The sequence below is a fragment of the Lithobates pipiens genome, unplaced genomic scaffold (assembly GCF_037356315.1).
Source record: "Lithobates pipiens isolate NorthernLeopardFrog02 unplaced genomic scaffold, aLitPip1_a1.2 Scaffold_13, whole genome shotgun sequence".
In the NCBI taxonomy this organism is placed as follows: Eukaryota; Metazoa; Chordata; class Amphibia; order Anura; family Ranidae; genus Lithobates; species Lithobates pipiens.
The window spans coordinates 6794269-6820854 of record NW_027507718.1 but is presented as its reverse complement, the minus strand read 5'-3'; the positions used below and the strand labels follow the sequence as shown (position 1 = coordinate 6820854).

The window sequence follows — 26586 nt, the reverse complement described above, 5'->3', positions numbered from 1 at the left end:
ATCCTTTTGGGTCCCTTGGTGGTTTACCTCCTCCCAGTTTGGATGCTCAGGCTTCTCCTTGTAGCTTCCACTCTAGACCCTTGAATTGGGCACCTTCTTTAACTAACCTTTCTAGAATTACTGCCTATCATTGTTCAGCAGTTTTCCATTACAGGCAATTTCCTTTCCTGGTCTGAAGCACTAGGTTGATCCTTTGGGTTGTGGCAATTTCCATATTTCGTTGACCCAGCTTTGTTATCCTTTGTTCACATATTGATACTTTCAGATATTCTTTGTAATAGGATTTGCACATATGTAGGATCTCTCTTTGGCCTTAAAGTGATTACTTTTTGTTTTTAATAACAAACTTACCTCCTCTGTGCAGTTGGTTTTGCACAGAGCAGCACAGATCCTCTTCTTCTTGGGTGCCTCTTCTGTGCTCCTGGCCCCTCCCTCCTATCTGGTGCCCACTCAGCCAGCAGCTAACTATGGGGGCCCCCGAGCAGAGTGTGTTCATTCAGACACGGAGCCCCAACCCGTCCCTGCCACCTCTCTCCCCTGATTGGCTGACTGATTTTGATTGACAGACGTGGGAGCCAATGGCGCTGCTGCTGTGTCTCAGTCAATCAGGAGGAGTGTCTGGGACAGCTAAGACACATGTGGACATTACTGCAGAGAGAAGGGGCTCAGGTAAGTAATGGGGTGCTGGGGAGGCTGCTACACACAGAAGAATTTTTTATCTTAAAGTGGAAGTAAACTCCCCTATAGTTTTCAGCCAAGGAAGCTGCCATCTTTGCCTCTGTTTAATCTTCAACTGCTATGGCGCTGCACATGTGATTCGTTATGACACCAGCCATTGGATGGTTTGATAGTTTGGCTGAGAGCACAGCCAATGTGCCAATGTGCAGTTAGCATTCCCGGCATGCCTTTTTTTTTTAACTGTTTAAATCGATGGGTTTACTTCCACTTTAATGCATAGAATGCATTAAGATGAAAAAAAAAAAAAACCTTCTGCCTTTACAACTCCTTTAAGTGAACTGGTTTTTTGGATGTCCTGTGTCTCTCAATGGATGATAAAGAAAATAAGATTTTTTTTTTACTTGCCATAAAATATTTTTCTTAAAGTCCATTGAGAGACACAGGTTTTGTCCATGTGTCCTGAATGTCTAAGCATTACTAAACTCTTGTGTTCCTCCTCAATGGACTTCAAGAAAAAGATTTTACTGTAACTACAAACATCTTGTTTTTTGCACTATTCCCTCCCCATCCCCCCCCCCAAAAAAAAATGTCATGCTTGAATTTTGTCATGGTGCTCCATATTACACAGAAGCTCAATCAAGGTGTGTGCTTCAAACGTACCAGGTAAGACCCCTTTCACACCGAGGGCATTTTGCAGGCGCTATAGCGTTAGAAATAGCGCATGCAATCCGCCCTCAAACTGCTGCTCCATTGTCTCCAGTGTGCGGTCCGCTGGCAGGACGTCAGGAAAAGTCCTGCCAGCAGCTTCTTTGGAGCAGGGAAGGAGCGGTGTGTTTATCCCTCCACCACTGCTCCCCATTGAAATCAATGGGGCAGCACTGCAATACCGCCGGCAAAACGCCGCTATTGCGGGCGGTTTTAACCCTTTCTCGGCCGCTAGCAGGGGGTAAAAGCATCCCTCTAGCGGCCGAAATGCACTGCAAATTTGACGGTAAAATGCCGCTAAAAATAGCGCTGTTTTACCACCGATGCTATGGGCGGCTTGGTGTGAAAGCCGTCTAAGATGGGATCTGCATATGTTCAAAACAAAACAGAACTGTTTACATGTTTTATATTTCTTTTTATTCCTGTGTCGTAATTTGAATACGCAGTGTTGCACACATTCACTATTACATGTTTCTTACATGTACACAGCGTGAAGGTCAAGTTGAAGCAGGAATCAGAAGTACAACCATGTACTTAAATCAGCAATCCTTAACAAGCAACACAAACACTGTGAGTATGCCTTTAAGTTTTATTAAATATATATGGTATGTATAATACATTCATGGAGAAAATGTTAACTTTTCTACTGGAAATAGAAAACATTAAACCATTACACTGTTCTGATGAAAGTCTGAAGAGTTGTATTATTTTTTATAATAGACCCATAACATGTATTAATGTGCTATAGTCATATGCCATAGCCATAACAGTTCTGTACTGCTGCACCACTCACTAATGATTACGATGTGTCTCCACCACAAGCTAAATATACATATTTATATGCCCAAAAGAAATGAAAACAGATGAGAAAATTACCATCACTGTCTACAAATTAACTTTCTGACAGATTTGCAGATGTGAGGATATTTGTCTAGATTTTATGTATGTACAAAGTTTTACCACCTCACCCAAGTGACTCATTTACCATAGGATAACTGTATCCCGAGTTACATCACTCATGATGTACTGAGTGGTAAATCATTGTAGTTCTGGCAAAATTAGCTGGTTGGAAAACTTGCATCTACTTGTGGAGCCTTCCCTGGGGTGTGGCATATGGGGCTAATATCGTTGTCGATTGTGTAACTTTTTACATATTAAATTAAACATTGACACAGTATATAAATTGTTATGTATAGGTGGCAGATTTTGTACAAGTATAGGAATTACATCCATAAGCCAATAGTTATTTAAACTGTTGTAGTTCCCTTTAGAGCCAATGTATTGGGATTTGTGTATGTATGTATATATATATATATATATATATATATGTGTGTATGTATGTATGTATATATATGTATATATATATATATATATATATATATATATATATATATATATATATATATACACATACATACATACATACATACATATATATAACTTTTTTTTTTTCAGCTATGATAGGCTAAAAAAATTTATTATTGAAAACCTTTTTGGAAAATGTTGTAGTTTGGTAAATATGACAAGGTGTATAGGAAAGTTTTGTATTTTCACATGTAGCCTTAGATTGAGCTCCCAACCCCTTTTCATATTTTTGAGCTTCTCCTTACATACTGTTGAGAAAAACCCTGTTGTTTACAGAGGTCTATAATTCAAGCTTAAATTTGCACACAAGTTAATGAATCAGAGCATAACTTATCCTGCTGCCCCTAACCCTCTATAAAAGGTTGTAAAACGAGAGTGTCTATTAAAGTGTTACTAAATTTGTATGGCTAAAACTTTTTTTATTAGTTTTAGAAGGAAGGGTTAAAACCCGTCTATTTATTTTCTGCTGTGTGTATCTCATTCTTGTCCCAGTGACAACACCACAGGAAGTGAGAAGAAATCTCTACAAATTTAAGAGAATTTTTGCTCTTCGTTTTCACCATAAAAAGTGTTCCAAATGGAATATTTACCTCTTTTTTTTTCTCCGGTGCCCACAATAAAATGTGGGATTTCCTGTCACTTTCCATTTCAATATCCATGGTCACCAGGACAAATGGAGAGGGTGAATCCACCTAGCATGAACCAAGACATCAATACAACTTTACAGGGGTTCTAACTCTTTCATACCCTTTTTGAAACTAAAAAATATAGCAGCAGATACAACATGTGTAAATTGTTCATATACATATTGTTTCTTATATAAAAAAAAAAACAGAAAATACTTGTGCCCTCTGAAAATTTTTTAGAACCTATTTAAGACTAGGATTCATGTTTATACCTCCTGTGACTCAATCAAATCTCTGCTTAGAAGCATAACTGTCATGTTTAAATTAAACACATAATTGGATCAAATACTATTGGCAACTATTCCACTTTAGCTCCAGTTTTCATAGACAAGCCCCAATAGATTTCAGAAACCTGCACTGTCTTGGCCCTCTCAAAGAAAGTTTGATTGGTGCATGCAGATTGTGTCAGACTGTGCAATAGCAGTACTTACAAAAAGGCAGCTAATGTGCAAGACTCAAAGCCATCATCTTGCCTCAGCAAAGTAGAATTGTCCACGCAAATGGCTTCCCTTAAAAGGGAACTGGAAACTTTTTTCAAAAGTAAAAATTGAAGATAGACAGGATAAGCAATACACTCCTATCAGTTGTATTTCATTGTACTTTAATTTTGGTTGGCAGATCCAGCCTGTTAAGAACAGAAGATGCTCTTTGAAGGGGATTCTTTGGATGTGCAGAAAAAGAAAGGTGATGGGTGGCAAAATCATACCTTTACCTAGTAAACAGAAGATGAGTAAATTGGGCTCCATCTATTTTTTTTTTCTTCATCCAATGTTCTTTCCTGGCCCCAAGTAGGGGGACTTATAACAAGCTATGGCCCAACTGGTGACACTGGAGGTTGTGGCTCAGTTTTTACACCAAAAGAGATTTAAATGATTTTATTCAAAACTGTTCACGGTTCCCAAGCCAGAAGGGACTGTCAGTGGTGGAATATCATTATTATCAGTTTGTGACCCTCCCCTTTGGACTGGCTACAGCTCTCCCAAATCTTCACAAAGGTCTGGTGCAGGCCCTGTCGTCTTCCCAGGGGATCCGCTACCTGGACAACCAGTGGTTTTGTCAGAGAAAATCCATGAGGATTCTTGTCTTTATTCTTGCAGAGATTTGGATGGACTCAGTTCTAGATCTGGTTTATCTGTGTCTGATTCTTGACACACCCCAAAACAAGGTGTTGCTGTCTCAGATGAAGGGTCTCACCCTTCAGGCACAGGCTCAGAACCTCTGGATGACTGAGAACTCCTTGGTGACGGAGTCCATTAGGGTTCTGGGAATCATGGTGGCCTTAAAGCAGTGTCATGTGCTCAATGGCATTCCAGACCTCTAACATAAAACATTCTGTCATCCTGGAACAGGTTAAATGACCTATACGTCTGTCGGCCGGAACCAAAAATTCTCTGGCTTAATTGATTTCCAGCCCAGTTCTTGAACAAGTCAAGTCCTTCTTCCTGCTGATTTAGACCATCCTCACTACAGATGTTAGCCTAATAGGATGGAATGGGGTATTCAGGACCACCACAACTCAAGGAACCTGGACTGCGTGGGAGTCTCTATTCTCAATCAGTATCCTGGAGCTGTGAGCAGTCTATCTGTTTCTGCTGCACTGGACACAGCCCTAGCTTTGAGTAATCTGAAGGGGGAGATCTTGACCTTGACCATTCTATTCCAGAGTCTCCTAGCCTTTCACTGTCTAGTGTAAGACTTTGTGCACGGGGTTACTCCCATTGCTCCACTTCATTGGATGCTGGTGTTGCTCTATTACTTTTGGTCCTTCAACGCTGTCTTTTGAACCGGTCTGGGAGGTTAACTTGTTGGATCTTACTAGTAAGGTGGTTTTCCTTACCACTGCAAGAAGGGAATCGGAGCTGGCTTCAATGTCTTGTAAATTGCCCATTTTTGAGTTGTGCAAGGACAAGGTGACCCGGTGACCAAACACTTCTTTTTTTACCTATATGATCTTGATGTTTCACTTAAACAAGGATAATGTACTACCTTTGCTTTGCTTGTGTGCTTGAATAAGCCATGGGTATTTGCTTTTTGCTGTGTGAGTAGACTTAGGCCGCGTACACACGCGCGGACTGTTGGCCCAACTTTGTCCGTCCAACAGTTTGAGCGAACAGTCCGCTCAAACTTAGCATGGACGGACATGGCCACACACGACGAACGAACAGTTTGCTGGAAACCGTGCGCGATGACGTGAACGGCACGTACGACGGGACGCAAAATACGACGTCCTATACACTGCATTATAACTTTCGGCTTGAAAATCCTTTCTGAGCATGCGCGGAACTTTGTTTGACGAACAAGCCTACACACGGGCGGACTGTTCGTTGAAACAAGGTTTCAGCGGACAGTTTTTCGGAATTTCCGTAAAACCTTGTCCGTCCAACTGTCCGCTGAAACTGTCCGCTGAAAGCCCACACACGAGCGGACTGTCCGCCCAAACACTGTTCAGCGGACAAGGTTGGGCCAACAGTCCGCGCGTGTGTACGCGGCCTTAAAGTAAATAATTTTAGATTTGAAAAAGTTTTTATTTTCTCTGTTTTACACATTTGAATTCTAGATATGTGGTAAATGCTAGTATAAGATTGATGCAATGGCAGAGCAGTTTCCCACACTTATTGTTGTATACTGGCTCTTTTCATTACTTCCAACTTTAACTTTAGCGGTTTTACAGTGCCTGTTAACTTGCATTAACATACTCATGACTCAGTCATGTTATTCTTTTTTATAAATAACATTATTGCTTTCAAATGCATTTATTATTTTAGCACACAAAAGGTCCACTCCAAAAAAATAAAATAAAGGTGAGAATCAAAGAACCTTTGTAACTGCCTGTTGTTCCTAGATTGTAAAGTTTATAATGAGTTTTAGTGATGTAATTCCTCATAGGAGATTACACGCTGTGTTAAACCCACATAAACTTTACTCTAGTGCTGTGCTTGGTACATTATTCTTCAGGGAATATGTTTTGTATATGTCTCTCATGCTTAGAAAGAATGGTACTTTGTTTTAACTGCTTCAAGAGCTGAGTGACCTGAAGCATATTGCTGCTAGCATGCCTTCCACTTTACTACAAGTGCCTCCGTTCCAAGCAGTCACCAAACTCTTCACTGTTTAAAACATTATAAAATGTGCCTGTTAATTACTTATCAGTATGATGTCTGGCTTCGAAGTCATTGAAGCTTTGGCCCACCCCTGCTGTATGTTTTTCTTACAAATAACTTGATTATGTAGTGTTTTGGCCCTTGCATGTTGTTTAGTTTGAAAAGTCATATAACTTGAAAAGTTGGAAGAGCACATGCAGAATGAATTATTCCATGCTATAAATCAAACTACTTGCCAGCGACCTTGATTGGATGAAAAGCCCTTTATGCTCAGAAGCAACAATTTGTATATCTTTTTGCATATAAGACAGTTTCTGCTTATGAATGTGGTTGTTTCTAGGTACGTTTATGTTGACTTCTTACATATCCACTAAATCCGTTAAGACAGAAGTGATGGAATTTGTGCCACATTCCATAATGCAGAAATACTTTGCAAAATGATTTCTTTTTGTTTAATTAATTTTAAGATGAAAACAAAGTAGCATATAGATTCCATGAAAATACAATTATTTCCATGTTCAGGATTTTAATAGAAATTATGTTTTGTATTTGTTAACATTGCCTATATGTTTATTTCTTTATTCGGTAATAAATTGTTGCAGATAGCTAGAAGTCATGTGGATATTACATAGGCAATAATAATTCTACATTTATGTCTATAACCTAGACATGTGTGGTATGTAAGATGGATCTGCCTATGTAAGCACAAGTATACTTTACCTGCCTGCTAGTGTCATTATGTGTGTGCATGCAGAGGCCAGAAGACCAGTGAATTCATTTAGCACTTTGCCCATTAAATAAAAAGTGGTATTGTGTGTTATATGCAATGCTCGATTGCGTGTATAGTAGCGTTTGGAAATTTAACTTTATTCAAATTAGTTCCATCATGTCAAAATTTATGAGCACTATTAAAATATCTGTTTTAAGATGGTATAGGGATTTTGTATTTTTGCTAAATTCACTTTTTGTATGTTTTTGTGTGCCTGTAGGTAGCAGTGGGCTGTAGTCTTCCTACCTGTAACTCAGCACGAGTGATCTCCAAGTATAGAGTGTGTCTTGTTTATGACATTTTTTTTCTTAGCAAGTTCCAGCAGGGTGTGCTAGAGGGGTATTCTTAAGAATATTTAATGACATATATTAAGAATGACATAGACATAGCCTATCTGCAGCCTTGGGTGCCCTGGTGATGCATGCTGGGAAAACTGTTAAATATTTGGTACACTTCTGGTTCTGCTTCTTCCCCCATGGGCTTCTTCCCTGTGAAGATTTCACTGTTAAAGGTCTGTCCTCTCTTCTGAACTTTGGGCCTAGGAGTTGGAAAGAAGCCTCCTCCTGGGAGGTATTCCTGAAACTGCTGTCTGCTAGAGTTAGAGTGTCTGACCTAGAAGAAACCAGTTGTGATTGTCCGTACCAAAAGCGTTGTGGTGAGTGGGAAGTACACGCATGAACCTTTCCATATTGTCCTGCCTTGGAACATAAAGAATGGAATACTATTTGACCCTCAATTGCCAACTAGCCAAAGCTCCATAAATAGTCTGTGTTAAGAAGGTAAAGAGAGCAACTTTACCAAAGATGAAGATTAAGAGCCTAGTTTGAGACTATCCATTTTTGGGGGGGATATTCTCATCTGCTCTTCACTCTCCTATCTATATTGCAGTTAGAAATTAAGTAGTCCTTGGTTTCAGCTTACTAAAGTGACTGTTACCTGTAATTTTTACAACCTGAGAAAAAAACACACCTAGTTGCTGTTTACTCTTCAACCTTTTCAGAAACAGATAAAATAAGGAAAGAATGATGTAAAGAGCATAATCAAAAAAATCCTTTAAACTCAGTTCTGTCACTTCTGTTGACCACTCCACTTCCATGTGAACGGAAATTCGGATGGTTCAGCAAGGACCATCCGACTTCTGTACAACCAGCCATTTGGATTTTCCCCACTTGATCAGTGCTAAAGGCTATAACCAGCAGCGCTGATCGGTATATTCTGATGTCTGGGAAGTCTCCTGGTTGTTAGAATACAAAGACACAGCAAGGAGGATCCCCCCATCCAAGTAGCATGTGTGGAGGGACAATCGAGTCTTTTTTTTTTTTCAACCCACTGGTTAAACGAAAAAAAAAAATTACTACCGATAGCCTGATCCTCCTCTTCTCTGGTCCCTCTTCTGTGATCTTGGCCCCTCCCTCCTGTTCTGTGCTCCCACAGCAAGCAGCTTGGAATGGGGACACCTGAACTGAGTCGCAGCTCCCTGAGTCCATTCAGACACAGAGCCCTGCCCACTCTCTCTCCTGACTGGCTAGCTGACTTTAATTGCCAGCCAATGGCACTGCTGCTGTGTCTCAGCCAATCAGGAGGGAGACTCTAGGATGGTTGAGACACTCTTGGACAGAGAGGAACTTTAGGTAAGTGTTAGGGGTGCTGCTGTACACAGAAGGCTTTTTATCCTAATGCATAGAATGCATTGAGATAAAAAAAAAAAAGGAGGAGAAATCTGATGCCAGCTCTAGGACGGAGCTCACTCCGTGTGGGAAAAGGCCAAACAGACATCTTGATACTCTTGCAAGGACCAAGGAGTCACCTCAGCATTCAATGGACAATGAGCCAGGATAACCAAAAAGAAAAACTTGCTATAGTGTAAAACCAACCACACCTTTAATGGTAAAAAATGGTATTGCACTTACAGCAAAGAGCAGATATAAAAGCAAAGAATAAAAAGGCTTGCATAGACTACCCGTCCTTCCGGGATCGTAGTAACGTGGTGAGATCATCACGTCTCTGCTCTCGATGCATTTCGTCACACGGTCACGTCATCCTGGGGCTCCTAAATAAGGAGTTTGCCTGAAGAAAATGTTTCTTGGGTATACAAGCAGGGGCTTAAAAGTTCTCATCCCGACTAAAAAGGAAATGAGCTAGAGCAACACAAATTGCCTGCTATTCGACATATTCTCCCCCAAGTTCTAATCTCTGTGCCTCCTAGTCCGCAAAGTCAGAAAAGTATGATTTGATGCCTATGATATTCTTTATCCATGTGAGCAATGCTGTTAGGGTGGGTTGACACTAGGAATTGCTCAGGAACGCATTGCGCATTCCAGTTTGATTCACATGCAGTTCTGCGTGGTGCAATTTGAGCCCATTCCCTTTGAATGGGCTCAAATTGCACAGTACCAAAAGTAGTGCATGCATAGCATCCCCAGATTTAGTCCCAGTAAAGTAGCAATATTTTGAAGATTTTCCAGTGTGACAATAAAATTTTGCTATCAGCAATGTTAAGGTGTGGGTGAAATCTTTCCATACTGATGTGATGAAGGTACTGTGAATGGACACGGTTACTTTGGCATAGACATGTTAGGGTGGATTGAATCCATGTTTCAGACTTAGTTTATTGAATATGTTTGCGTTTTCAGTCATATTTATTTACTTTTCTCCTTTCAGGATGAAGATATAGAGAAAGACGAGAAGAATCATAAATCCGATTATCAATTTCAGAAGGAGGGCTTTGATTTCAGTAGTGATAGTGATGCTGAAATAAATGTTGATTCAGGGAGAAAAAATAACCTCTCTGCAGGTGCAGACCGTGGTAAACAGCTTACCTTACAGCAATTTGGTTTTTCAAGATTGCTTGAGGGAGCACTTGGTAATCAAGACAAGAAATCTGACCTTTCAGAAAGTCCTCCAGCTGAAGGCAAGCATTCTAAAATAAAAAGCAACAATGCTTATAAAGCTTGCAAGTTCAAAAAAAGCTCAGAAGTTACTGGAAAAAAAAGAGGAAGTGGTCATTTGGATCTGAATATATCATCTGATGAAGATGCAGAGCCAGTATTGAAAAACAAAGGGCAGATTTTAGAAGGTGTCATGGAGACTAACAGCAGCTCAGATGAAAGTGATATTATTTTTCCCACCCAAGCCAATAAAAGCGATTTATCCATAAAATCTTCCAAACATGAAAGAGCCATGCCACAATCTGATGAATCATTGGGTTCAGATTCTGAATGTGACACTCCAAAGAAGAAAACAAGGAACTTGGCAGACTCTGGCAGTGACTTTATTAGTGATGAGTCTGATGACATCGCAATACCATCTATACCTAGCTTTTCAAAACAAAAAAACACATCATATGCCAGCAAATGTCATATAGAGAAAAATTCACAGGTAATAGAAGCTTTTTCTTCATCTGAGGATGATGACCTTCATGACAGCAAAATGTGTCCTCAACGTCATGAGCAGACAAGCAAAACCACAATGTACGATGATTCAAACAGATCAAAAAAAAGATTTAAGTCAATAGTTCCTAGAAAATACTCCAGAACAAGTAGGGATGACAGTGATGCTGATATTAGACCTGTCAGTCAAAGGGAAATGCGGGGGTCTTTGGACGGAATTTTAGGTAAGTGCTTCATAGACTTATACATAGGCTATCTGGGGGAAAAAACTGATACTGATTACACTTCATTGTCTTGTGTGTATATATACACTGTTTGAAAACACATACATATTATACATCTTGTTCTTGTATAGTTGCCTGAAAATTCGGACCTGATGTAATTCTTGGACTTATACGTATTGGCTGCCTGCACTGACCAATTAAACTTTATGGTCTTAAGTATGCTGGCTGCCTGATGTATGCCTACAGTATGCTTCCTGATCTTATGTATATTAGCTGCCTGATAATACTGGCACATACTTTATGATTGTATATATATATATATATATATATATATTTGCCCATACTGACACATCTTCAGCTTCACAGTCTTTTATATATATATCAGCTATCTGAAACCAGTGACCTACTCTCTGTCGTATCTTTCTTACTTGCGTATACTCTAGAAAATGTTATTAGTTGAAATTTTGTAGACTATGTGTGATAAATAGCATCTAGTGTTTTAAGTTACTAGCATGGACACGCCATCTGTAAAATCTGCGCTTCTCGGCTATTGTTAGAATCATTTCATTAACCTAGCTGCAAGACTGCAGCAGCTGGGATATTAACAATAAATAAAAAAAAAGTAGAGGGCTCGTCTCATTTTAGGTTGGGCAAAGATATTGTTGCATGACCTGTTCACAGGGATCACAATTAAGCTGCAAAGAGGGTTATTTACTATTTCTATGCAAATTTAAGGTAGAAGCTGATAGGTTACTATGCATAGCTGCACCAGATTTTGAGTGCTCCGATTTGAGTAAATCTCCAATGTGACGGGACTGTGTTTTTGGTGCATGCATATCGGCTATTTAAAGAGATTGTTGCCAGACCATAAAGTTTGAGCAGTAAATAGAGTTGTCATCTGGGCAGCGTGACAAAAGTGTTATGAAAAAATCCTGTGGACAGAAACCTTGTTTTTCCTTTGAAGTTCACCTTCTCTTTGGAGTCCCACCTTAAAACTACCCTTTTACTATATGCTGCTAATATATGAAAGTGCATTATCCCTTTTTCAATAATTTGGGCTGCATTGTTTGTTTTTTACATTGTGTAAGTGTCAGGGCTTTCTCAGCAAGACAGTTTGCACTGCTTACTCTCTTCCCCTTTGGCTCTAATGTCAGCAGGGCTGTTGGCCACATCTTGTGATGCCTCCAGTGCTTTATAATGACAACACAGAGGTTGAGTGAGTGACATTGGTATACAAGTTATCATTCAACAGAAGAACTTAGTAGTGATTTTGTTACTGAATGTGTCTGAATATGTATGACATTTTTTCTTTATAGATGGTGTGGCTGAAGTTGTTTATATTCATTCAAATCAAAATGTGGTTGGTTCAAGCAAAGCCGAGAATCACATGAGTCGCTGGGCTGTGCGAGATGTATTTGAATTGAAACAGTTCTCCCAACTGCCTGCCAATATTGCTTCCCACGTTCCTGAGGTAAGGAGACTATTTAATACGCCTAATATTTTTTTCATTTGTTTATACTTTTTTAATATTGAGTTACTAATATTTAAGCTAATGAAGCTATGGTTTGTTATATTGACACATGAGTTCTCTTTTCAGCTGCCCATCAAATATTAATGTCCAGTTGGGGAAGATTAAAATTTTGACCCCTTAAAGCAATAAGTGGGTCATAATATTACCCACAATTTGTCACCTCCAGCAAGGGACATACATTATAATATAGAAGAAGAAGCTTAGTGCTAAAAAAAAAATGTATTAAAAAAAAATTCAAGAAAAAAGTATAAAATGTACATGCAATGAGTACATATCCAGCACTACATTTGCTCAGCCTGTCTGGTTCTCTGTACACCACACTCCCAAACCGTGTGCAAACACAAGTCCTGTGAGAGATGACGTCACTCTGCCACTACTCCGTCCAACACAATTTGCCACATAAGGACTACCTTAAGAGCAGTAATGGCATAGTAATCTTCTCCTTTTTGACTTCCTCCCAAGCCACCTCTTAATCACAACCTGTTGACTTTTGCTCTAAATGTTAACCCCTACCTTACCACAGAAAAGTAATACTTATACTTAATACTTAACAATCTCTTTGTATGTAAATGTTAAACAGATCATAGACCAGCTTTTGCATGGATCTCAGTTGTGATCCCCAGGAAAAATCAGATAGTGTATATAAATTATAATAACCACCTACATACCTATATATGATAGGATATGAGATTAGCATTATAACTACACTTCTCCCACAATTAGAACTTCAAAAAATATATATTTTGCGCTATAAAAGTCATATACAAGAAGAATATAAGGGGAATAGAAGAGATACAATATGGTACAATAAGTACGTTGCTCTATTGGAGCTAGTGTGAAATCGGAGAGCCATATAAAGAACGTTTCAGAGAAATTAGCTACAAAAAGCGAAAAAAACAAAACAATTGATGCAGCCCTATAAACTAGATGGAAACAACATGTGGGCTATTTTGGGCCTCTGAGTAACATCAAGTCATGCATTAGCATAGAAATATCGGGTCGGTCTGTGGGAGACCCCCTTTTCGCCCAGCACCCCCATGGGCATCAAGCTGTGCCGGGAGGGGAATCTCTAACCACTGACTCTATCCCCCAACCCACCACGGAACAGTAGTAAATATTTAATATAATGGCTATTCTCATAGACATAAAATAACTGTAACTTTGATTTTCGTAATAACCTCTATAATCCAAGACGTTTGAGTATTATGATATGGTGTAAATGGGATAGAATAGGTAGGAGGAGGAAAGGAAGTTGAAGAGAGAGAGAAAGTAGAGAGTTTTGAGTTTGTCTATCAGCAGGCTTTAGGAACAGTTCAGTCTGGCTTAGCACTAGGGAGGAAGGAGATGCCTACATGTTGAGCCCAGGGCTCCCAGGTGGCTTCAAATTTGTGGACTGTGTCTGATAATATACTAGATAACTTTTCCTGAGACATTATACAAGATATTTCCTGTGAAAAAGAGTGGCTGACAACACAGCAACTATTAAACCCCGCGCCACTAGAATTAGTAATAAAAAATGTATGAAAAATTGAACAATCAAATAATCAATGAATCAAAATATGTGCTAAATGAAACACTAATAGCTGCTCCCTAGAAAAACAAGAAAAAACCCGTAGTGCTATAAATATACTCATAAAAGGGGCGCTAGACCAAATATCAAACAATAAAAAATGTGAGACTAGTGATCATATAATATCTAAAATGGTACATAACATATCACAAAAAACTGCAATATACCAAAAAAAAGTTGCAAACAAAATAAAGTGAACAACAATAGTAGGTGAAGTCCCAATTAGGTGCAAACACCCAAAACAAAGGAAATACAAATAACAAAATAAGTATAAATCCAAAAGTCCAAAGCAGTGTTTTTTTTAGTGAAAGCCTTCTTCTGAATCCAAAAACAGAACAACTGCTGAGATCTTCTATAACGTGATAAAACAATGTCCCTTCACCAAGAATTTATGGACATAAAAAGGACACCCCACTTGTGAAGAAAATAGATGTCTTCTTACCAGATGCTGTTGACTACTTTAATTAAAAAGATAGTCAAATAGGCTTATGCAGGGTAAAATCCCTGCTCACATGGAATCAGGTGGACCTCCTATGGACAGAAGCTTCTCCTCATAGACTCAGATGGGTCATAAAAAAAGCCAAACAGAAATCCATAGCGTAATACCGTTTAATAAATCATAAATTATAAAACATAAGGCCAAATGGCTGCTTACATAAGTTGGTGCCCAACCTGGCACTGGGGCTGCTTGCTTAAAACAAAAAGTTTTCGTAATGGATACGTAGTTCCTCGTGGTATAAGGCGTGCGTTCCACCGAAGGGCAGCCGATGACCAAGGACGACCGGAACTAAACGTAAACGAACGTGACTGGATACCGCCTCGACGTACGTTTCGTTTGACACGTCATCAGGAAGCGTACCCAGTCACAAAAATTAACGTTCTTTATAGTGTCTCGATTGATCCAACAGACCAATCGAGAAATACTTGATTTAATGCGCAGCCTCAGTCCCACTTAAGGCTAACGCAATAATAATTCAAATAAAAACGAAAATCACAAATAAACATTTGTAACATATCATCCCGAACAAACGAAGGGATGAATTAGAATAAAAGAAGATCAGAAAAGGTGAAATTTAAAAAAAGGGGGCAATACTACTAATCCAATCGGTTTCATCATTGAAAAAGCAGAGGGGATAAATTGCTTGTGATTTACAAACCAACCACTAGATGTCAGTCTGTAATATAGAGATGAATACCCCTTCATCAATAAAAAATAAAAATAAAGATAAAAATAAAAATAAAAAGAGGGATAGTTTTTATCTGATTACTGATAAAAGGTTTCTTCAAAAAACCATATGTGAAATTATTAAATAGATCACTGCCATTATCCAAAAAAGGAAAACTGGCAATCTCTCTGGTTAATAGATGTGGGGAAAATAAACCCAACCAAAACCCCCATCACAGGCCAGAGAAAACGCCACATAAATTCCAAAGTGGAAAAAGGCAGAAAAATAGCTGGATCATGAAATACGGGAAACTTTTTAGTCATTAGACAAAAAACAATTCAGATCAAGTTCTATGTTCATTCCTAGAGGTTGCATAGTATTTAAATTGTATATCCACTTCGTTTCGTTCTTTGATATCTCCCTTTTCATATGGGTTCCTCTCCAATGTTTAGAGATCTTATCGATCCCATAAAATTTACAGAGTGCAGGGTCACTATCGTGATGTGTTTTGAAATGTCTTGACACGCTATGGTTGGGAAATCCTTTCTTAATATTTGTAAGATGTTCATTAATCCGAATTCTTAGCTGTCTGGTAGTTCGGCCTACATACTGCATGGAACAGGGGCATTCCAGCACATAGGTGACATGGTCTGAATTACATGTGATTAATGGTTTAATTTTATACTCTAGCTTGGTAACTTGGGATTGAAACTGAGTAATCTTCCTTGATGAACCGGGTCCTCTAGTAGTCTTACAAGCTTTGCATCTCATGCAATAGTGGAAGCCGGATCCATCAAGGAAGGTTACAAGTTTTTTTGGGGGGTCAGGGACATTACGGGCTAGTTGGTTTCTCAAACTCGGTGCCCTTCTATAAATAAATTTGGGATTCCACGGGATAATGGAAGCCAAATCATTATCTTGTTGCAAAATGGGCCAATATTTTTTAAAGATGGTTTCTACTTGTTTATACTGCCTGTTGAACCCTGTCACAAAGGCTATAGCTCCTTGATGTTCTGGTTTAGCCTTTGATACCAATAAAGTTTGTCTGTCCATCTGTGACACCTGTGTTACGACTTTCTCTAAAGTTTTTTGTGAGTAGCCCTTTTCCAAGAACCTACTAGTTAAAACCTTAGCTTGTGACTGGAATTCAGACTCTTCCTCGCAGTTACGTTTTAATCGCATATATTGTCCTTTTGGAACAGCTCCTATCCACTGTGGATGATGGCAACTATGTGTGGGCACCCATTTCTGTCTGTGACCTTAAAGTAGGTTTTAGTAACAAACTTGTTATGCTTTTTCATAATAGTGAGGTCCAGGAAATTCACTTCCACCTTACTGAATTCAGCTGCAAATTTCAAGCAATATTGGTTGGCATTCATATTGCTCAAAAAATCTTTGAAGCTCTCTAGCGTACCTTTCCAAAAAAGAATTACATCATCTATATATCTTTTATAGAAAGTAAGAGACTTATGCATGTTTTTATAGATGGTTTCTGATTCCCATTTATTAAGAACAATATTGGCTACGCTGGGAGCATAACGTGCTCCCATCGCCACTCCTGATAATTGGTTGTAATACTCATTATTGGCCCAAAAGAAGTTATTGCTCATACCACGAGGAACTACGTATCCATTACGAAAACTTTTTGTTTTAAGCAAGCAGCCCCAGTGCCAGGTTGGGCACCAACTTATGTAAGCAGCCATTTGGCCTTATGTTTTATAATTTATGATTTATTAAACGGTATTACGCTATGGATTTCTGTTTGGCTTTTTTTATGACCCATCTGAGTCTATGAGGAGAAGCTTCTGTCCATAGGAGGTCCACCTGATTCCATGTGAGCAGGGATTTTACCCTGCATAAGCCTATTTGACTATCTTTTTAATTAAAGTAGTCAACAGCATCTGGTAAGAAGACATCTATTTTCTTCACAAGTGGGGTGTCCTTTTTATGTCCATAAATTCTCGGCTGTCACGAGCCATAAGCCTGGGGTTGGTTTGTAGGAGTTTAACATATTAAGGGTTTGCTTGGTATCCCTCACGTATGATGGGATTTTCTTCACAAGTGGCTGAAGAAAAAAGTCTATATACCTGCCCACCCTGGACGTCACCGAGTCTATACCGCTAACAATAGGGCGACCAGGGGGGCAGGTAGTACTCTTGTGTAGCTTCGGGAGATAATAGATAACTGGGGTTCTAGGGGCCATAGGTATAAGGAAAGATTTTTCCTTGTCCGTAAGGATCCCTCTACGGAAGCCCTCATCTACAATCCCTGTTAATTCCTTTTTGTATTTAATCACTGGATCCCTGCTAAGCAGGGAATAAGTCTCCCTGTCATCAGTAATGCGATGCAACTCTTTGAGATAGTCGCACCTGTCCAGGATGGCAATGCCGCCCCCTTTATCTGCAGGTCTGATGACAAGGGACTTATTGTTGCAGAGGGAATCCAAACCCTTCTGCAGATCACCCCGAAGTTTGCATTTCTTTACTTTCATCCCATCCAAATCCTTAAGTACTAGATCCCTAAAGACTTTGATACTAGGAGCCAGTGTCCCTGGGGGATTGAAAAGGGATGCATTGGCAAGGCCGGAATGTTGAAAGACCGGACTCGACCTATTATTCTCCTGAATGGGGTTACCCAACATGTACCGCTTGATGTTTAATCTGCGTACAAACTTGTGTATGTCCATGTAGGTCTGAAATTTGCTCAGACATCTTGGTGGAGCAAATTTCAGACCCTTATCCAAAAGCCGTTTTTCGGGGTCAGAAAGTGCCTGGGTGCTGAGATTAAAAATACCTTCCCCTAATGCCTTTTTCGTTTTAGCTGCTTGTATCCGCCTCCCCCCTCTGACTCCCCTCTTGGTTCTATAGGCCTTTTTAGGCCTCTGTGGTCCCTGGGAAAATCCCACCCACGATTATTGATGAAGTCATGACTGGGTTGGGAGGGCCTAAACACTGCACTTTGATCTACCCTCCGTGATCCAATCGGGTATGGTGCTTGCTGGGGATTATCCTCTCTCTGGCTCCCCATGTATGGGGCTTCAAAGTCTGCCAACGGGAAGAAACGGTTTTGAGTTGGAACTTCCCAAGGTTGATTTCTCCTATTGGAGTATACCGACCTCTCTTGGTCAAACCCTTGAATGGAGTCCCATACTGGATAACTGCCAGGTCCTTGAGTTAGGGTAGGTCTCTGATGACCTCCCTGATATGGGCCCTTATTGTACTGCCCTACGTAAAAGTGTTCCATTTGGAGGGCTCAAGTTTGATCCATCTTCAGACCCATTTTGTGATTAAGCGCTCCCTACCGGGACGTCTGGTAAGGGGCTATTATTACTTGTCTGGTGGAGGTGCACCTGGTTTTACTTCACGTTGATTGAAAAGTTTTACGATTGAATAGATCCCTTCTACACAGGGTGTTTCTCCAGTTGGACTTTTAATGGACTTTATGTTATCACATACATTTTCAGTACTGTTTGATTCTACTTTATATGTTTCTTGTTTTTGAATCGCTGACTTAGAATTGTACATTTTTTCCTTTTGGTTCATAACCTATGAGGGGCAATATATATGTTTACAGTATTTAGTTATAAGTAATGCCTTATGGTTTATTTAGTCATTAGTTTGGTGTGTTAGAATAATAGATCACAAGATACACTTCTTTAAGGTAGAGTGGTTTACATCCTAATAGAAGTATTAGGGATTGCGCAGTTCTCTTCTTTTTCTTTGTTTTTATATGTATATTTCACTTTGGGTATATATTAGAATTGCTGCATCACACATTTTCGTTAAGTATACACTGTAGCGCAGATTTCCTCTTCCTTTTTTCTCTGTTCTTTTCCAAATAATAATCTCGCGGCTTCAGTAGATAGGTTCAGTCCTACACTATGGACATCTTTGAGTTTAGAAATAAGAGGGTGATAGACACGGCTGGGGTATTTGATTCTACACCCATATCTGCGGGTTCAGATATGAAAGGTGTATTCACCAGACTAAAAAATCTCACCACCTCCGAATTACATGCCCAGTGGGACATTGCTTTCTTTGAGACATATCTCAGAGAGGGCATGGTCCCCAGGAGTCTCAGGTGGGAGCTGAGCCCACACAGGGATGAGTCCGACATGGAAGGGTGGCAAAAGTTTTTTAATGATTCAGGGCTCTGTCTTTTACAGTTTCTAGCTCAAAAAAAGAGCGAGAAATTAGCCCGCCTTGATGAAGAAATCAAACTAATCAAGGAATCACTAGTTCCTCTGAGCACTACTGAAGAGTATAAGGAGTGTTCTAAGAACCTCCTTAAAACTCTTGAGAAAGAGGAGAAAGAGCAAAAGCTCAAGAAGAAAAAGAAGTTCATCAGGGACAAGGAGGATTACCAGTCTGGGATCATCTTTCTATGGCAGAAGAAATTAGCCATGGAAAGAGAACAGATGGATACTCTTCCTCCCAATGCTCCTAATAATACTCAGAGGGGTCCTCCTGAGGCAGTCCCAAGGGACAACATAGTGCGTTATCCCACAGAATGGGTACAGGGAGTCAGAGTCACACCGAGCAATCAGGCCCATTCGGGCACAGGTCCATGGCAGCTACGAGGTAATACCTCTTTGTCTCTGGCATCTCCAAGACCCCCGTGGGCTTCCCCGGGGAGGGGACCCGTAAATGGGAGATACAATAACAAAAACAAGAAAAAGTACAATAAGGGCCCATATCAGGGAGGTCATCAGAGACCTACCCTAACTCAAGGACCTGGCAGTTATCCAGTATGGGACTCCATTCAAGGGTTTGACCAAGAGAGGTCGGTATACTCCAATAGGAGAAATCAACCTTGGGAAGTTCCAACTCAAAACCGTTTCTTCCCGTTGGCAGACTTTGAAGCCCCATACATGGGGAGCCAGAGAGAGGATAATCCCCAGCAAGCACCATACCCGATTGGATCACGGAGGGTAGATCAAAGTGCAGTGTTTAGGCCCTCCCAACCCAGTCATGACTCCATCAATAATCGTGGGTGGGATTTTCCCAGGGACCACAGAGGCCTAAAAAGGCCTATAGAACCAAGAGGGGAGTCAGAGGGGGGAGGCGGATACAAGCAGCTAAAACGAAAAAGGCATTAGGGGAGGGTATTTTTAATCTCAGCACCCAGGCACTTTCTGACCCCGAAAAACGGCTTTTGGATAAGGGTCTGAAATTTGCTCCACCAAGATGTCTGAGCAAATTTCAGACCTACATGGACATACACAAGTTTGTACGCAGATTAAACATCAAGCGGTACATGTTGGGTAACCCCATTCAGGAGAATAATAGGTCGAGTCCGGTCTTTCAACATTCCGGCCTTGCCAATGCATCCCTTTTCAATCCCCCAGGGACACTGGCTCCTAGTATCAAAGTCTTTAGGGATCTAGTACTTAAGGATTTGGATGGGATGAAAGTAAAGAAATGCAAACTTCGGGGGGATCTGCAGAAGGGTTTGGATTCCCTCTGCAACAATAAGTCCCTTGTCATCAGACCTGCAGATAAAGGGGGCGGCATTGCCATCCTGGACAGGTGCGACTATCTCAAAGAGTTGCATCGCATTACTGATGACAGGGAGACTTATTCCCTGCTTAGCAGGGATCCAGTGATTAAATACAAAAAGGAATTAACAGGGATTGTAGATGAGGGCTTCCGTAGAGGGATCCTTACGGACAAGGAAAAATCTTTCCTTATACCTATGGCCCCTAGAACCCCAGTTATCTATTATCTCCCGAAGCTACACAAGAGTACTACCTGCCCCCCTGGTCGCCCTATTGTTAGCGGTATAGACTCGGTGACGTCCAGGGTGGGCAGGTATATAGACTTTTTTCTTCAGCCACTTGTGAAGAAAATCCCATCATACGTGAGGGATACCAAGCAAATCCTTAATATGTTAAACTCCTACAAACCAACCCCAGGCTTATGGCTCGTGACAGCCGACGTCACATCACTTTACACCATTATTCCCCATGAATTGGGTTTTGAAGCCGCCAGGGTTTATTTGGAGCGAGACTCTGGTTTAACACAGATCCAGATTGATTTCATTTTGGCCCTTTTAGATTTTGCAGCCAAGCACAATTATTTCTGGTTCGACAACCAGTTTTATCGTCAAGACAAAGGGGTTGCCATGGGGGCCAAATATGCCCCCAGTTTGGCTAACTTATTTATGGCCAAATGGGAGGAGGATGTCATCGATTCTCCCAGACGACCGGAGATAGTGCTGTGGGCATGATATATTGATGACGTCCTCCTCCTGTGGGATGGTGACGAACATGAACTCCATGCCTTTATGGAAGGGCTAAACAACAACTCGAGAGGCATCAAATTTAGCTATGAAGCCAGCCAGGAAGGTGTGAACTTTCTAGATTTAAACATCAAGGTTAATAGTGAGAATTTTGTTACCTCCACCTTCTTCAAATCCACAGATAGGAATTCCTATATTCCTATGGGCAGCTGTCACTTGGACTCCTGGTTAAGGTCGGTCCCTTTGGGACAGTACCTACGCATAAGGAGAAACTGTTCTGACACCAACAAGTTTGATGAGCAAGCCAAGTTACTATCTCAGCGGTTTTCGGAGAAAGGCTACGCGGCAGACCTGTTGACCGAGGCTTATACAAAAGCACGGGAGAGAGACAGATCTACCTTGCTGGCAGATAGGGAGAGTGAGGCCGATGCCAATCAGTCTTTATTACCCTTCGTTACTACCTTCTCGATGCAACATCAGAAGGTTAAACAGCTGATCCGTAGACACTGGCATATTTTGACCAATGACCAAACTCTTGGAACTATCCTACCGGAAGTCCCTAGAGTAATTTTTAAAGGAGTCTCTTCACTAGGCAATATGATTGCTCCTAGTGTACAGAACCCCCCTGTGAAGGACAGATGCTTCTTTCAGAACCTCAAAGGGTTCTATAGGTGTAGGAATTGTCAGGTGTGCTCCTACAATAAGAACAAAAATTCTAAAATCCTTGAATTCGTCTCCACCAGCACCCAGAGAAGGTATATAGTGGAGCCGTTCATCACATGCTCGTCAGAAGCAGTGGTTTATCTCATCCAATGTCCTTGTGGGCTTCAGTACGTGGGGAGAACTAAGAGAGCCCTCAAGGTCAGATTGAATGAGCATATCGCCAACATTAAACGGGGTTTTGACAAACATCCCCTTTCTAGACATTATGACGAGAAACATGGAAGGGATCCGTCTAACACCTTGTACATGGGGATTGATAAGTACAAACCCCACTGGAGGGGGGGAGCTCTGGTCAGAGAGATCTCACGGCTGGAGATGTCGTGGATCCATAGACTAAAAACTTACACCCCTTACGGTATGAACACAGATACAGACGTTAATGCGTTTATTAATAATGCTTAACGTGTTGTTCCTGCCAGTGTTCTAGGCACAGACGTAAAGCATTTATGACTTTTTCCATCAGACATTGTGGGATCTGGATATTTGTGGATTTTTCTACCTCAATGTAGCGTTTGATGGTTTTTCTTGTAAGCTCCCATTCTTTCCATTTTGAGAGAGAAATATCTTTTTTCTCATCTTTTTTCTCATAATGTATTGAGTTCTACATAATACAGTTGTGTATGCCCCTTTCACTTTTTGCTGTGGGTGAACTTTGTAGCTTAGTTAATACCGCTATCTTAATATTATGAAGTGTTTAACCACATATTGAGTTAGCCATGTATTACAAAGTGCCTTGTATGTTTTATCCATTTTTGATTATTAAGTGTTAGTTAATAATTTTTAATTTTGTGGTTTGACTAGTCCCCTCCTCCCTTTTTAATTTAATTTTATTTGAGGTATATATATATATATATATAATTCTTTATTCTTCCTCCTTCGTGATATGGAGGAAGATTTATTTGCTATGGAGGTCTGGAGCCACGACTACACTGTATTGAAAGCGAGACATGGCACCAGATGAAACGCACACACTTCCCTGCAGGGGGTGATGTGCGCCGCCCATCCGCCCGCTACGTACGGTGTGTTGTCATCCGCTCGTAACGTACATTGTATTGAAAGCGAGACTTGGCATCAGATGGAGCGCACATACTTCCTTGTAGTGGGTGATGTGCGCCGTCCATCCGCTCGCTACGTACGACGTGTTGTCATCCGCTCGTGACGTACGATGTGGCGTCATCCGCTCGTTACGTACGGCGTGTTGTCACGCCGTTGTAAGGAGCGTAGTTTTACAGTCGTAAACAGGGAGGGGCGGGTGATTGCATGGATCATTTCCGCCGCCTTGGCTCTCTGACCTTGCACTCTATTGGATATGAGAGTGAGGCCTGGTTCTTTGATCCCGGAAGTGAAATAGGCTCGCACTCTATTGGATATGAGAGTGAGGCCTGGTCCTTTGATCCCGGAAGTGAAAAAGGCTCTCACTCTATTAGATATGAGAGTGAGGCCTGGTCCTTTGATCCCGGAAGTGAAATACTCTCTCACTCTATTGGATATGAGAGTGAGGCCTGGTCCTTTGATCCCGGAAGTGAAACAGGCTCTCACACAACGGAGGAGGTGGCTTGTTCCAACATTCACTATATAATGGAGGCAATATGGCGTGTCACCCATACCCCAGACGACGTGAATTTTTCACGAAACGCGTTGGGTGGCGTGACACGCTGACTTACCTCATGTGAACTGGTACCAGAAGGGATATCGATTGGTGTTCGCGATCGGCCGACGCTTGCCCAGTTTGATGATATGCCCGATGTTCTTTCATGTTTGTAAGTGCATCTCTTGTTTTATATTTTTGTTTTAATAAATGATTTTACACTATTTGGAGCATCTTTTCCTCCCTATGGTGAACCTTCCTTGATCCTACAATGCTACACATCTGAGTCCCGCTTCAAACAGCGTTTTCCCCTGCTGGATGGTTTATGACTGGCGTATCTCCTAACCTGCCCTACGTAAAAGTGTTCCATTTGGAGGGCTCAAGTTTGATCCATCTTCAGACCCATTTTGTGATTAAGCGCTCCTTACCGGGACGTCTGGTAAGGGGCTATTATTACTTGTCTGGTGGAGGTGCACCTGGTTTTACTTCACGTTGATTGAAAAGTTTTACGATTGAATAGATCCCTTCTACACAGGGTGTTTCTCCAGTTGGACTTTTAATGGACTTTATGTTATCACATACATTTTCAGTACTGTTTGATTCTACTTTATATGTTTCTTGTTTTTGAATCGCTGACTTAGAATTGTACATTTTTTCCTTTTGGTTCATAACCTATGAGGGGCAATATATATGTTTACAGTATTTAGTTATAAGTAATGCCTTATGGTTTATTTAGTCATTAGTTTGGTGTGTTAGAATAATAGTTCACAAGATACACTTCTTTAAGGTAGAGTGGTTTACATCCTAATAGAAGTATTAGGGATTGCGCAGTTCTCTTCTTTTTCTTTGAACATAGGGCCAATCGGGAGGGTGTGTCATACCATCTAGAAATTACTTTCAGACTGGCTTCTGTGAGGGTTGTATTTAGGATGCCCTTGAAGGATTAAAAACAAGCCATCTGCCAGCTCTCCAAGTCCCAGTGGATTTGGAAATCCGACTCCCGGGAAGTCATGAAAGGGGATTTTGAGGTAGGAAAAACAAGTGACTAGTAGATGATCGAGATCCCCCCCCCCCTCTGTTACATGGCCTGTCCACACTAGAATTCACATGCAGTGAACCTAGGCGGAAGTGGTTTATCCATCCAGATTGAGTATAAAAAGTGTGAAATTCATCTGAATCTGAAGCGGGTAGATTCAACTTGAAGCAATGATTGAGGGAAAGAGGACCTGTGGAGGTGTACAAGTGTCCGATTCGGTACAGTCCCTTTGTCTAGCCACCATTTAAATGCTAACATGTTCATGCCTGCAGGGAAGTCAGGGTTTTTAAATAAATGGCACAGCAGCTTGCTCGCTGAGGTCAGGGCCATCAACGTGTGTGTAAAGTGTCCCACAGGGCTAAAGAGTGAGACAAGGTAGGAGCCATTATTGTAGGATGGGTTTTTGGGGGACACCACAGCAAAAAGTCCAAGGTGTGGCAGGGACTACCACTACTTGTCTTTCTATTTGAACCCAATCCGGTTTTTCGAATCTGGAATAAACTTGTGTTGTGGAATTCTATATCCACCCTTTCCCCAGGTGAATTTCAGTAACTTGCTTTGAAAAGATCGAATGTGGTCCCTTTTGATTGGGATTGGGAGGGACCGAAACAGGTAGAGCAGTTTGGGGAGCAGTGTCCTCTTTATGGAGTTTATCCGTCCTATCCAGGATAGGTTATGTTTGGACCAAGATTTAAGATCTAATTCAAGTTTACAGAACATAGGGGATCATTTCTGATATAGAGGGACTCCGTCTTAGGTGTTAAGTTAATTCCAAGGTATTTAATGGAGGACTCGCTCCATTCGAATTTGAAGGATTTCTGACAAAGGATAATTGTGTCTGACTGTAGAAATACGTTCAACGCTTGGGACTTGGAATAGTTAACCTGGCATAAGTTAGGAAGGGAAGTCATAAGGGAGATGAGGAATAGTAGGATGTCATCCACATAGAGACTGCATTTATGAGTTTATGAGCCACATGATACCCCTTTTATGTTTGGGTTTTGACAAATTGCAATGGCAAGGGTTTCAATTGCCAAGGCAAAAATAAGCGGTGAGAGTGGGCATCCTTGCCTGGTGCATTTTGCAATATGTATTGGTTTAGAATAATATCCCTGGAGACGAACACGTGCCTGTGGTTGAGAATAGAGAGCTTGTATCAAGCCCATGAATCATTTGCCAAAGCCCCATTGTTCTAGGAGGGTAAAGATATAAGGCCGGGAAACTGAATCAAAGGCTTTTTTTTAGGTCTAAAGAAAGAAGCATGCCTGATTGTTTAAGTCCCCCTTTCCAATTAGTCTGGAGTATGGATACTATATCGATTGCTCTCCTAATTTGGTCAGCGCCCTGTCTGCCTGGGATGAATCCAACTTGATCTTTGTGAATGTAAGTGTTAATGAAGGATGAGAATCGGTTGGCTAAGATTTTGGTCATTATTTTCAGATCACTATTGATGAGCGTAAATCGGGCAATAGTTGCTGACTTCCTCCGGATTTTTGTCCGGCTTGGGTATTACAGCAATGTGTGCTGTATTAAGTTGTGTGTTCATTGGGTTGCCCGGGTCTTGGCATTAAAAATTTTGAATGCCCCTTGTTAGAAGTATAATAAGAAACCAGGGAATACATTTGTCCCTCGATCGTTCCCTTAACTAAAGGGAACCTACCCTCTGGGTCTTTAGCATCTAAGATCCAGTTACACTTGCATGATTTTGAAAAGACGTTGGATGCCCCCTGGTTTTATTTTCTGCGTTTGCTAGGACAAATCTAGGGAATTGGGCATGTAGGAACATAGGACTGTACCGAACCGGAAAATGAGTCT

The 26586-nt window shown here is 40.8% G+C and overlaps 1 protein-coding gene across 1 annotated transcript in view; it reads left to right on the top strand.

Moving 5' to 3' along the window:
- The window catches only part of ERCC6L2 (ERCC excision repair 6 like 2), a 232897-nt gene that overhangs the window by 136581 nt on the left and 69730 nt on the right, over positions 1-26586 (top strand). The window contains exons 15-17 of the mRNA XM_077474805.1: positions 1873-1953; positions 9966-10917; positions 12234-12388. Coding sequence (XP_077330931.1) covers positions 1873-1953; positions 9966-10917; positions 12234-12388 — 1188 coding nt within the window. The remainder of the gene's footprint in view (positions 1-1872; positions 1954-9965; positions 10918-12233; positions 12389-26586) is intronic.